Genomic DNA, 14085 nt, shown 5'->3' with positions numbered 1-14085 from the left:
TTTTTTTATTATGTTTATCTGACACAGATATTGTTTTAAAATTGTAATGTTTAAATTGCTTATGGTAGTATCCATTTTGGTTAAAAAGAAAAAAAGTAATAATGTTAAAATTACACAATTAATTTGATATTGTATTGATATCGGCCAACTCTTGCAACACATGTTTTGTTTATATTTTTTCGCCTGGGAAGGAGGGGGGGTTTGCAGACCTAGTAAAAATATGACATTTTTTAAAAATAGAAATTTTCATCATTTCATTAATTAATTGTGAAAAGAAGTAAATTAAAAACTAATGAAAGTTAGGTTTGAAACTTAACAACTTGTATGTAATTTAATATGCAAGTTTGTTATTGTACATAACTCAGTGTAATTTACTAAATAAAGATAATTCTGTTTTCAAACCAATTTCTTTTTCACTCTTTGTCAGTTAATGGTATATTAATGTACGCTTTTTATATTTACATTAAAAATTTGAAGCCATTCTTTACAATTTTCGTCATGTTTCCCTACTTTCGGTTTAAAAAAAAGGCATCTACATAGACAGATTTTGTTGATAAAAATGTTTTATTTACAAACTTCATCTCCGAATAACACTTTATCCCCCCTTGTTTAATCCAAATTATATTATTTCAAGCAACTTTGTAACCCTTTATTGCTATATAAATCCTTAGTCAGCATTGTGTTCAAGCGAGACGTGATTTCCTGTATGTAGGTTATATAGAGACACCTCTGCTGCATTAAGTAAACAAAGGGACTTATAGTACATTGAATAAACAAAGGAGCTAAAATACACAAATTTTTATAATTTAAAAAATTAATTTTCGTTTAATATATTTCTTTTCGCCACTTTTGAAAAAAATTCGCAATTGGCGACAATGGCGAATCACAGCTCGAGCCCTGAAGAACACAAACTGTTGGCCATTTGTCTTGCCACTGAATTGTGAAGTTCTGCTTCTGTCTTCACACACTCGGAGGAATTTTATTCATTTTCAAGTCATTGTACACATAATTTGAGTATTGCAGTAACTGCAATAAGGTTGTTCTGTTTTATTATTGGAAATATTATATTTTATTTTAATATATATTATATATTAATAAAAATGAAGAATGTTTATTTTCTTGTTTAAAAGTACATTTTTGAACATTTGATTTCAAATGTCTTTTCCCCTGCTGTAATTAGGTATCACATTATTTTTCACCTCTTTTATTAGCATGATCATCATATTTCATTAGTTTTCAGAATGGATGCTTCTTAATATTCTAGGTATTGCAAAGTAGAGATATGTTTTATTATGAACAATTTTATATTGTAAGGGTTATATAAAAAAGAAATGCATTTTTTTTTTACAATAATTGGGTGAATGGAGTCTTCCTAATTTTTTTAATGTTACTTTACTTAGTCCCATAATGTGTCTTGTAGATGTAGGTTTAAATTTTGAAATACCAGTGGTTATCATTGTCTGCATACATTCAAAATTGGTTGTAAGTGGATTTTTGCCATTAATTTTGTTAACATGACAGTATTGTAGACAGTTAAGTAATACAGCTTGAATGACATTGCACATATACTACATTTGAATAGTTTTATCAAGGTAGAAAGGATTGTAATTCTGAAGGAACAAAGGTTTAGTTTTGAAAAGGTCAGTGATAGAAAGATCAGTATTATATTAAACAACCTTTAGTGTGTATGAGTACTCTATATACTTAAATTATGAGGGTAAAACAACTACAATATCATATCAACATTGAATCATTTTATTAGACTGCTGTTACCAACTCTGTATACCCCCCCCCCCATATTTTAACTATTTTTATGTTTTGTTCCAATTGTCACAATGTCTCAATGTGACTTTAACTGTAAGGGGTACCTGTAAAGTCATACATTTAGGTAAACAGGAAATCCATGTGTTTACTTATGTTAGTTAATGTACAATGTGTATTTATTTTGACATTGTATTTATTCTACAATTATAATGTGCCTTCTATATTATGGTGATTTTTTATGTGTCAAATTATAAACAATGTTCATTTTAGCTCTGTATCTTGTGAAATGATCGTAACTCTGTATTGTCAAGTACAGATATGGTATATAGGATCTCTACCCTGTTCAAACATTAGAAAATTTAAGAGTTAATATTTTAATTTTTTATCTATTTGATGCAATAGAGCTGTTCAGAGTGAATAAAATTACAACTGCTTATGTGCCAAAAGTGAAACCCTTTCCAATGTCAGTATTTTACTGAAGGACTCGATCTGTATGCTGTTATCAAATTATAATGGCAGACATCTTGTATGTTTTGAACTGCCAGTCGTTTTTGTTGATTCAGTCTTTTTTCCTGAATTTTAGAGGAAATAAAACAATAAAAGATTAAAAATGGTAATGATTTCAGAGTCTTTTTTGCAAATTGAACATTAATATATAGGTTAGATAGTATTCAAAAAATTGATAATTACGAGGGCTGTTCAATAAATAATGACCGGAACTATATGACATACATTACAGATATCATATGACATTAAACTTGACTTTCTCTCATTATTGAATCTTTCATGAATTTATAACAGTTTATGTGACCACTTTTCATCACATAGTTTCATCGTGAGAAGCTGGGAAACAAGGGCTATTCGAGACACTGCATTATAAATGAATGGTAAAGAATCAGTAAACTAGAGTAAAAATAAAAGCTTCATTAAAGCTGCCGTAAAACTTGTTTAAAATCCCAAAGAAATATTCACTGACTCAAAGGTACTCGAAGGTCACCCTATATTTTGAAAAATGAGTAAAAACGACAACTACATACATATGTCTTAGAGATTCAAGTTCAAGAAAAAATAAACAAAGCAGTTTTAAACGGATACGAAATTCTTAACAATTATTTTGAAATATCGGTAATTGTAGTAATCCACGTTTGTTTTATTTTCAAACAGATATTGGAACATGAATCTATTGCTTAAAACCCTAAAAACAAAATTTACCATAAGATGTACTTGATAAAAACGGCGAATGTCTGACAAGAGCACAGGTATGCAAGAGTACAAAGACAGATTTATATGTAATTTTCTTAAAAATTAGTGGTATTGTTGTTCAAATTCGTATTCGGAGAGACAGTTTAATTTCTGGAGGTGTCTAGAAAGCAATTTTTTGCAAAAAAATCAAAAGGTTTATTAGAGAAAGGACCCAGAAACAGGAATCCACTACAATGAATTTCTTCATGACAGCGTCCAAACCCGCATGCCCTGAAGAGTAAAGGGGTTTTCGGGATAAACAGAAAGTTAATGTTTTTTCACATTAACAATATTCGCCAGATCTTTGACCTTTTGACTTGTTTCTATTTCCAAACTTGAAAAAAACACCTTTCAGAAGGAAGAAACAAGTCCGGGAAATCACTGGATCTGCCATTTTCCAGTATACTAAGGGTTATACCCAAAAATGAGTTCTAAAAACAATCAGAAATTGGAAAAAAAAATGTTAAGGACATGTATTTTACTTAAAAGAGATTAATAAGTAAAATCATGAAGACTACATCATTGAAAAGCGTCTTTTGCTTCTTTCTGAGCACCGAGGACATTATTTATTGAACAGCCCTCGTAAGCACCCTCTTGGATAAATCAAAATCATATTCTAGAACTACCAGTATTCAGAATTGTTTTCTTTTCTTTTAGTCAACCATAGAGAACATAGTAACCGTGGGCTCCTTCTAATGATTGGGAAATTACAGGAAAATCCGTCGTCAGATCTCACTGGACTGTAGACAACGATATGGATGGGAGCAATTCGACGCTGACGTCTGAGAAAACAGTGGATTGTGAACTAGTTGTGGCCTCACCTTACCCTTGAGTAATATAATAGGAACGTACTTCATTCATTTTGAAATATGTAATTTATTTTGCTCTTACATTAAGTTTCATCTTTTTCTTACCCAGCGGTTCTTGAAATGTTTTTAAAATGATGCCGCCAAATTTTCTGTAATTCTAAATTATCTCCTTTTGCGTGACACTTCCTATGACCTCGGTGCTTTTAATTTGAAAATGGGAATAATTTACAGAAAACAGACAACAGGCAGAGTGACGGACGGAATTCAGGCACATTTTGCTCAGAGAAGTTCATTTGTTTATTTTAGCGATTATTATTTTTACAAATAATGAGCAAAGTCACCATTATTAGTGAGTCCACGATAGATGTTATTTTAAAACGAGAATGTTGAAATCCTTGTATCATCAGCTTATTCTAAGAAGCATGCATTGTTTTCGAAATTGACCGTTCATAGAATATGATTTTGTATATTGAATCAATTGTGAGACACAAAATACCGTTTGCTTAATTGCTGCCTGAAGAAGAAAGGTTTCCGATCCGAAATCTACTTTACAACGTAGAGTCGATTTCTGATCGGAAATCCCTGGCCAGCAAGGATGATATAAATAATTTTGCTGATCTTTTTGCGAAAGGAAAATGCAACAACGTTTTAAAACTCGACAAAATGAAACGGGGGTATTGACAGTGTTATTGAAAAAATAAGTAATGACTAAAAATATGTACAAAGTAAACTATGTATGGGTATAAAAATTCAGCTACCTTTTAACTTCCCTTCTACTGTAATTTCGGATAACTTAACGATTGTGAGACCAAAAAATATGTAAATTTAAATTTTTGTAAACATGGATACAAAAAACGCACGTCCAATATATTCATTCTAATAATCATAAATAGCTTTTTAACAGAATTAAACCTTTATCGAAAAAATGGCTGTATGCTAAGATAGGGTTAAACAACATTTGAATTCACAATAATTACACGTGTATTGCACTTGTTTTTCATCAGTATACTAGCGATTTCAGTGCATAATTTTGCTTTCATACTATAAAAAATATTGAATTTTTGTATATAACAATTGCTACATATTATGCTATCATCCATTTAAAGAACGGTTTGAATAGAGAAACATAAAAAGAGTTTTTAAGTTTATCAATAAAATTTGTTTCAATGGTAATGTAGTTTTTCTCCAACACATTTTTAAACTATTATTTTCCTCTTATAACAGTGTTTATATACATGTAGTATGAATATTTGGGAAAAAATAACGGTGTTCGTATGCGAGGTATGATTTCTTGCGATCTTATAGCGAAATACATGATTATATAAAATTTATTCCAATCGATTCTATATCTCTGACAAGAATCGAAAATGGGATACATTCGAAGCTCGAAATGATTGATCTCATTATGAGTATTTTTGAAGAAAGATTACTAAATAAATAAAAAAAATCAAATAGAAAAAATGAAATCACATGTTTGTCAATACCCATATTGAATTCTATAGGTAACATGATTCTGCACTTGGTACAGCTTTTTCTTGTTCATTTTGCTGATTATCTGACTTATCCTCATTAGATTTTATTTCATCTTCAGAATCGTTTTTATCTTCTGAAGAGTTTTCCTTTGACTTTTCCGAGACTTGACCTAAACTTCCTGTCTCTACAGATGCACCAGCATTTGTATTGCCGCTTTCCTTAAAATTATCTTCATTAACTTGATCATGGCCCGTATTTTCAAGATTTTTCTGTCTTTCCTGGGTCACTGCAGCTTTGGCAATAGAGGCGAACCTAACTGTGCTTGTTTTTTCTGTTGTAGCATCTTTTAAATTATCTTTCATTTCGGTGTTATTACTCGATACTACCAATGTCTCTTCTATATGTTTTTCATTTTTATGCATCAAAGCAGTTTTAGCAACAGATGCAAAGCTGATGCTCTTCTTTTCTTGCTGGATTACTGTGCCATCGTTCTCATTAATTGTTTCCAGAATTTCGTCGCTTTCTTCCAGACGTCTTCGATTTTCTTGGGCCATTGCAGCCGTAGCAACAGAAGCAAATCCAAAACTTATTCTCCCGGTCTGTCCTTTGTTTTTACGTTCATTGTCAAGTTTTCCTCTTTCGGCAAAATCATTCCACCGACTTTCATGTATTTTTTTCCTGTTTTTTAAAGCTGTGGCCCTTCTTTTAATTTCTTGCGTACGGACTTGATTTTCTGCTATCGTTCTAACCGCACTGAGTGTCTTTCTATTGAATCTATTCTTTAATAATTTCTGAACTTCGGATATTTTGTCATCATGTACATTAAAATTACTTTCTTCGCGCATACCTCTCGTACTTGCATCATCTCCTACTTCTAAGGCTTTTGTAAGTGTCTCTAAATTGTCTGCAAAATTCGCACGTAGTTCTTGCGGCTGTTTGCTGGTCTTTTCTCGCAATCTTCTTGTGTATCTTTTCCACATCTCTCTCGATTTATTCCCGGATCGTGTGTAAGAGTCCTCGCTGTAATTTGTATCTTGGGACATTATAGATATCGTGTCATCTTCCTTTACTGCCTGAAGTTGTTTTACAACCTCTAACCCTTCTTCCACACCGATATCTGGGGAACCTTGTTCTTTGGGGTAAAACCAATCTTGTAATCTCTTGCTCAGATTAAATTGTGTAGAAGCAGATATGTGGATGAACGTCGACATACGATGCATAAGCATGCAGATGAACTGTAAGAATAACATGATTCCAAATACAGCTGTAAAAGCGAATGATATGGGTTCAATATAGCCCCGCCCTGGTCGCCCTTCCCCTACCGTACATGGGAGTTTAATTGAGAGTGTTTGGTTAGTAGTCGCGTTGACCTCCGTAAGAACGTATACAATCGTCACGAAAAGGGCATTCATCAACAGAAAACCAAGGCAAACTTTATTTCTTAATTCGATGAGACCTTGTTGCATCTGTAAAAGAGGAAAAAATAACTACTACACGTTATTCAATGGGCTGTCAGTAAATTTTGATTTTTTAAGCATTTAAGTCTTCTTACATTTGAGATAATAAATATTTGTCTCAACAATGAAAACGAACATTAATTGATATATACAAAAGCTTTACTATGATCTGAGAATATAATCATTTTTCCCCCTTACGTTTGGGTGTAGCTGATAAATCTAAATGTTTTGAGCATATTTCGACGAATAAATTTCTATTGATAAAAATTATGCAACTAAATGGATGTCTGAAATATATCCGAAGGCTTGAATAAGTACTCAAAGTATTATTAAATGACAATGACTCGACCTGTTTCTCATGCTCTTTATCTTGGGCCAGTGGTTGTAGATATTTTGGTATAAATTCTTGCCAAAACGCCATTTCATCCATTCCAAGAGATTTCACCGGACATTTTTTTAAATCTTCGTCACTAATCCAAGAATTCGATGCTTCTTTGTTTTTGAATTCTTCTTCATCATTAAACATTGGGTTTTCTACAAAATGAAGGTATTCCAGTTGCAATTACTCGTTCGGGGTAATTTGCTTTATTTCATGAATTTAACGTCGAGTAGTTTTAAATAAATGATAAACATGCCTCTAACGATAGCCCCATCTATCATTACGTTCTGTTTCGTGAAATGGAGTTCCTCTGCAGATTCCAAATTCTCTTCTTGGTCCGGCCCCTGTGAATCCTTAGAGATCTGGGCTTCTATGTCGTCAAGTCTATCAAGTAAGACTTGGAATAGTCGTTCATTTGGCTTCTTGGTTGGACAGCATCTGAATGTGGATTACAAATTAAATAAATGAATAAAGAAAATATACAATACTAGTAAAGTGCAGTGTAATGAAATATTTACTTTTAGATAATTTAACCTGGTAGTCAAATCCATTTCGTTTGTAGTGAAAATTTCAAAACTTCAGTATGGACACATATAACTTAAAATTAAAACATTTGAAACATTGAAAAACGAAGCATTTTTTACCTAATGAATTTTCCGCACGAAAAAAGATAATCAGATTTTCCGCCATTTGTTCCAAAACCAAGGGTTTCCACAAGCCTGTTAGATTTTGTTTTGTTATCCTGTAAGATGACGTTTCTAGCTGTCTGTTGTGGCTGCACTTCCTTGGTTTCACGTGTTCCCCATGACACCACGTGAAGGTTGCCGAGGGAGTAGATCATTAACAGCATAGACATGGACGGAATGGACAGGAAATAAATGAAGCCATGAAGGACACAATAAAATTCCTTTGAAAAAAATATCCTGATAATTTTACCATGATAAATTCTATCAGAAGTTTTCATATAATAATATGAATAAAATGCATTTTAAGGTTTACTAGTATTTACAAATAGATCATTTGTCTAAGGCTACCATTTTGATAATTGTGTTATTATAATGACTTTGCTCACAAAGAGTGTGATAGGTCGACGGTGGATGTTTCCACCTTCAAGGCACTTGATTCAATCTCTGGAATTCCCAGGGGCCCGTGATTATGCCTTCTTCACAATTATGTATTGTTTATAGATTGTTTGAGATTGATCACTATTCGCTATGTTTACCCTTTGTCCGGGATAAAAAAAAAAAGAACGGACCTTTATCTAAACAGCTTATAAATTAAAACTCAAAAATATAAGTGGTTTTATTGCGAAAGCGGTGAACACTCAAAGGATTTTTAGCTTTACCTGAGGATGAACAACGGCTGAAACAAGGAAGACACCGACGACAAACAAGAGAAACAGAGTTGTGACAGAACAGAACCCTGCCGTGGCAGCCTCCACTAACAGACCGACCAAGACTACCATCATCAGTAGCGAATAGATCGTCGATACAACCGCCGCATAGGCTAGCTTTAGAACAGGAAACAAGAATAGAATAAATAACCCCTAAATATAAAAAGAAGGAGATTTCGAAAAGTATTACATTGCTAGTTAAGTAAATAAAAAAAATAATAACTTGGAAGTTTGGTTTTGCAGTAAAACACAGTATAACCATTCCAGTGACGGGTACTAGATTGATCACCATCCCAGCGACTGGTGGGATAGCAGGAAACGCCATACTTATAGCCCCTAGAATCATCAGAAAAATTGTCCCAGGAGTTAAAATGGAGCAAATCATCAAAAACATCTGATACAGAATATACAGCTTAGAAATGTCTTCATTTTTCCTTGTGACGTTTTTCCAATCCATGAGAAGATCCAATACATTTGCCATTGTTGACGGAGACCATCTTCTGCGCTGGTTGTAAAATTCATTGAAAGTTTCTGGTGCGTATGTTAAAGCATCACTGGCGGCTACATACTCCACTTTGTATCCTTGCTGCAGTAATAACGTACATAGCCATCGGTCTTCTCCTGAAAAAAGTTCAACAAGTTTCGAAACACGATCTTCATGTGATCTTTGCCTTAATTAAGGTAGTTAACATTTTTACCATTGAAATTCTAAAATTATTCATGAAAAGATATGTGAACTCAGCAATTATGAATTATTATAAAATTCAATGAAATAATCCATTTAATATAAATTGATAGTCAAAAAAGCCAAAATTGATAGTCAAAAAAGCCAGCACCTTGATCGTATTGAACATAATGTTGTGGTTCTGTCGGACGTGTTGTGTATCGTGCCATGACATTGTCATCCATCAGGGAAGAACCACGAAACAGACTGAAACAGCCTGGGCTACAAAGCACACATCCCAAAACATTCTCTGCTGCCTTCTGGAGCCAATGGCTGACAGCATACTCGAATTTCTGATACCACACCATAGGACCTATTAGAATGGAATCATAAGATGAGGAATGAAATCTATGGAAATGTCAAGCTCAAGTCCATTAAACAATACAAATCTGGAACAGAGCAAACACGGACCTCCATAAATATCAGAGGTGGAATCAGGTGCCATGGAGGAGTGAGCTTCCTCTGAATCTAAGGAAATCTTACTTTTTGAAAAAAAATTATGGGCAAAACAGTTGTATTTTTGGTTTTTGTCAAAAGAAGTAACAACCTGTTCCTATTGGATGTATTCTTCCACAAGCTGCCCCTACGTCAGGATTCTTACGCATTCTATCCACAAGAAGCTGAACGGCTTTGGGTTGAAAGTCCACGTCACCGTCTAACGCCAGAAGAAACGTATTTTCTGCTATTGTCCTTTTCTGTCTCCTTGTCTTTCTCGGAATATTCATCAATTTATAGGCCAAAAAATAATACATATACATCACCTGAAAATAGTTTGAGAAACTACCAAAAATAATGAAACGCTACTGATAACAACTTAGGAAATTCGATATTCACGTTTACATGTATTTTCAAAGTATTTTGGATTTTTACTCCTGTATAATAAACTTTAAATTACCCATATGTAAAACTGCCCATATCACTCTTTCAAGCAAAAAATCGAGACAATATCCTTTACATAATACTAGTATTCAAATTTCCCTTATTATGATTTTTTTATATTTCATTCAGGGATTTCAAATACCTGACTCCATCTCTTTCTGTGACGTATTTTAGTTTTGTCCTTGAGATGGGCAATAAGATTGTTACCACCCGGAAGGTTCCATTCTAAACGCCCTCCATATGGCGTATCCATACAATTAGGTGAAGGAATTGTTTGTTTTCTTCCATATACCGATCTTTAAAAAAGCAACAAAACAATTGTTATGAATTGGAAAAGTGTTATTCTTATATTGAAAAACAAATATTAAATGCTACATGCATGTACTTTTTTCTCTAAAAAACCCCCCTAAATTCTAAATTCTGATCTTGAATTTTACATGTAACATACCGAGCTGCTATAGGTATAGAATTGATGAGTTGTTTCACATAGCTGTTTATCTTGAATCGCCCTTGGCCATCCGCACGTGCTTCAAACGCGTCGTCAAAGAAAATATGGGCTGAAATTGAATAGTTAAATCTATTTTATCTCTTCTAACCTGATATATAAATATTACAAATATCTACGAAATGATTTGTCGATCTGTTGCAAATGAATGTCTGTGATGAATACCTGTCCACTACTATAATCGAATCGAATAATAAATATAAAAGTCTTAGGATGACTGGCTTGTTTCATATTTCGTTGAATACGATCAATTCATTGTTAAAAAGACAGAACTTTGAAGGCATCTGAACTTTCTTACTAAATTATCAACATGTAAAGGAAAGACCATATATGGCTTGCTTGTATTTTTTCCTTTAGGGAGAGAGGCAAACCATAGGGCCTTGAAATTAGGCATTCATGTTGCTTTTCTAATACACATGGTAAACTCTGGACAATGAGGAAAGAATTCTCGATTGCAAGGTAATTTCTGGCCATTGTAATATGCACCAAAGCTAGAGATCGTATCACTTTAACTAGTTAACGCTATCAGAATTTTTTTAAAAAGAAAATTTGTTTTTTCTTTAACAAACCTTCGAATTCATAGTAATCTGGATCTTTAATTCCTAATCCAATCTGCACATTTCTCCTCGCACATTGATCAATGTCTTGTCTGTAATATATATATGATATTAATTACGATCCAATCGTTTTCTTTCATGTGATATGATCAGTACCATTACAATTTTTTTCGGGTTTACCTGAAAATGGACTTAAGTATCTGCACCATCTCGGTTTCTGATTCATGCCACATTGTTGCACACATATAGATCATTGGCGTATCATCCTCCCGGAGTTCTGACCAATTCTTCTCTTCAGAATTATCATCATTGTCGTCAGGCAATGGCACTTCTTTAGTTTCTTTCTAATTATGATTTACAGAGAGTTATCGTTTCTGTTGGGCGTGTTTTTATTTTCTGTTGTTCTCATTCTAAGATTATATTAATTAAGAGACCATGTATCTTTGCTTCCTATTTTTCATGATTAAGTCAATTCTATTGCAACATATCTAATGAATCATAACCTTACTAGCTTCTTTCTACCGAACAAGCTTTCTACTTTATATAAAGCAACTATTTAGATAACAATGTGAAATATACGCACGTTCTTTTCAATTTTTAACTCTTTATCAATCCGTCTACGGTTTAGAAATAAAGCCTGATCTAGGAATGCGCCACAGTATAATGCACGGACAAATAGCCTGCAAATATAAAGCATAATAAAACATTCCTTTCTATGTTATGATTGAAATAAAAGAACTATTCCAGTTTCTTCAAAACTGTTCCATTTACCGATCTGTTGGAATCAATCGCTCCTTGTTTGGTGACCAGATATGATTAGAAATCATCAGGAAGGATAAAAATCCCGAAATCCCTGCTACAAGTGCAGGCCAGTAGAATTCCACAAGCTCAAAGAGAATCGATGGGTCGACATTGTTGTTTGAACCATATGGTAGTGGAAAAATGCATGTCCCAAGTGTCAACGTTTCTGAAGGAGGGATTTCTGGATTCAGTGTATGAGAGTATATTCCGAAAAATAAACCAAGAACAGCTGGCGTAGAGAGGACAATGGGCAAAGCAAAACAAAGTTTCTGGGCCAGAATTTTACTCGCTGCTTTTACACATTTGTAGCAAATAATGCTAGATATAACATTTGTTAAAGCTACCATATATGGTAAGTACGATACACATTTGTCTCCATATTGTCCATTCATGGTGAGATTGGAGGAGGCTATTCGTATAATTTCAGCTTTTGGTGCTGATTGAAAGAAAAATGTCCTGATACAAGCCTGTCCGTCTTTACAACTAGCCCCAAACAAAACACTTGGCATTATAATTAAGGTCAAAATTATTTTCCATAGATTTGTAATGATCCCAATTCTAACTCTTTCTTTTCTCATATTTTTCTGAAGGAGGGGAAAAGAAAACATTGAAGGTGTTTCGGTTGGATTTGAATCACTTTTACTGAATTTATCTGGTTTCGGTTGTGATACAAAATTTTCCCACCATGAAATCGATATCAAAACTGGGGATAGAATAACCAGAATGATCAAAATTATAGAGTTGTTAGTGTGGGACAGATAAATATAGTAACACCATAATGCTACAGAACCTAACTGACACAAAGCAGCTAATGTGTTGATAGCTACTTGGGCTGTGTAGACGCCTTTTCCTGGCTTTTTAATGTTTTGGGGGTCTCTGGATGGGAAAATAATTTTTAGAATCCCTGGAATTGTAGATATACTGAAACAAAGAATGCATGCTGTGATTGGGTCAAAACTCGGTAACACCACCAATGTGAATGTACATAGTCCAATCGAATGTAACGTCTCGGTGAAAAATGCCTACAAAAGAAAAACAAAATGTCTTTAGACATGAAATGTGATAGTCATACACTTTTTTAAATTTAACAATAGAAATCTATCTATTTATATATTTACCACCAAGAGAGTATTCAAATGAAGAGGCCATGTCTTCTTGAAGAGAAAAACCCACGAGTACTTAAACACCGTGAAAAGGTAAGGTGCTGAGATTGTGATTAATATTCCCCATATCCAGTTAATGTCGGTGAATCTGCTTGAGTAAGACAGATTTCCACCTAAACTTTTCAGTCTGGTTGCATTGTTTCCAGGGAATATATTAGCAGTCATTAAAAGAAATGTAAATTTTGAAATAGCAGATGTAAAGAACACAAGCGTGAACAGCACAATGCAAAGAGCAATCCTGGTGACGTAGAAACAGGCATTCCAGCAGGCTAATTCCGAACCCGACACATTATCTTCTGTGGAAACTTGAAATACATCCCACATTTTAGCTGACGGTCTGAAAAAGTAAGGTTATTTTATAATACCTAAATATTCATTGTAAAGTTCAATTGATTGAAAGCTTAACATTGACAAATAGGTATTATTCTCAAGAAAAAAAAAAGATCTGTCTATTCAAGCATTCAACTCATTTGAATGCTAATAACAAGAAAGAACATGTAAAACTGTCTATATTTATTTATATAATCAACCTGTGCGAAAACTGGGAACTTTGGACTGAGAACTCCTCTGGAAGTGGTGTCTTTTGAATTGGAATATTTTCTACTTTCTGATTCCCAAAATGGTCGTCGTATTTCTCATCAGATGTCTCGCTGTCTGAAGAGTGTTGAAATGATTCTATTGAATCACAGGAATCGTCTTCATAAGCAGGGTTTCTGTGTGCAACAACATCCATTTCATTTCCCAGTGAATTTAGAGATCTTGAAATGCCCCTTTCTGACATTCTGAGCCCTGATCCCTCGCGATATGGAGCAAAATCCATCTAAATCATGCAAGTAAATTAGAAAGGTATACATGCATCTTTTTAATATCAACTTCAGGGTACTTATGTGTACAATCAGACTGTTTTTTAAACGAAGTAATTTTGCTAATGACCAATGA

General features: G+C 33.5%; 1 protein-coding gene across 1 annotated transcript; it reads right to left on the bottom strand.

The window, feature by feature from the left end:
• Window positions 1-4965: 4965 nt before the first annotated feature.
• LOC134251562 (chitin synthase chs-2-like) lies at window positions 4966-13962 on the bottom strand. The gene is made up of 16 exons (XM_062733964.1): window positions 13677-13962; window positions 13102-13483; window positions 11954-13005; window positions 11766-11862; window positions 11363-11526; window positions 11195-11274; window positions 10569-10677; window positions 10263-10416; window positions 9789-10002; window positions 9354-9554; window positions 8741-9138; window positions 8470-8634; window positions 7769-8031; window positions 7381-7562; window positions 7095-7279; window positions 4966-6754 (listed from the first exon to the last, which is right to left on the bottom strand). Exons 1-16 carry the CDS (start codon window positions 13925-13927, stop codon window positions 5312-5314), a joined length of 5340 nt encoding a protein of 1779 aa, XP_062589948.1. The 5' UTR covers window positions 13928-13962; the 3' UTR covers window positions 4966-5311.
• Between the last annotated feature and the right edge of the window lie 123 nt (window positions 13963-14085).

This window comes from Saccostrea cucullata, unplaced genomic scaffold, assembly GCF_032062105.1.
Source record: "Saccostrea cucullata isolate Sc308-1 unplaced genomic scaffold, CSIRO_AGI_Scuc_v1 ctg37, whole genome shotgun sequence".
NCBI classification, from domain to species: Eukaryota; Metazoa; Mollusca; class Bivalvia; order Ostreida; family Ostreidae; genus Saccostrea; species Saccostrea cuccullata.
This window is presented reverse-complemented; position numbering and strand designations above follow the sequence as displayed.

What these genes read in the sequence shown, in the direction of transcription:
- LOC134251562 (XM_062733964.1), bottom strand. Translation starts at nt 13,927, where the DNA reads ATGTCAGAAAGGGGCATTTCAAGATCTCTAAATTCACTGGGAAATGAA. An exon ending in AGTTCCCAGTTTTCGCACAG is followed by an intron (nt 13,484 to 13,676) that starts GTTGATTATATA and finishes TTACTTTTTCAG; the next exon opens with ACCGTCAGCTAAAATGTGGG. An exon ending in CAGCCGTTGTTCATCCTCAG is followed by an intron (nt 8,032 to 8,469) that starts GTAAAGCTAAAA and finishes TTTTTTTCAAAG; the next exon opens with GAATTTTATTGTGTCCTTCA.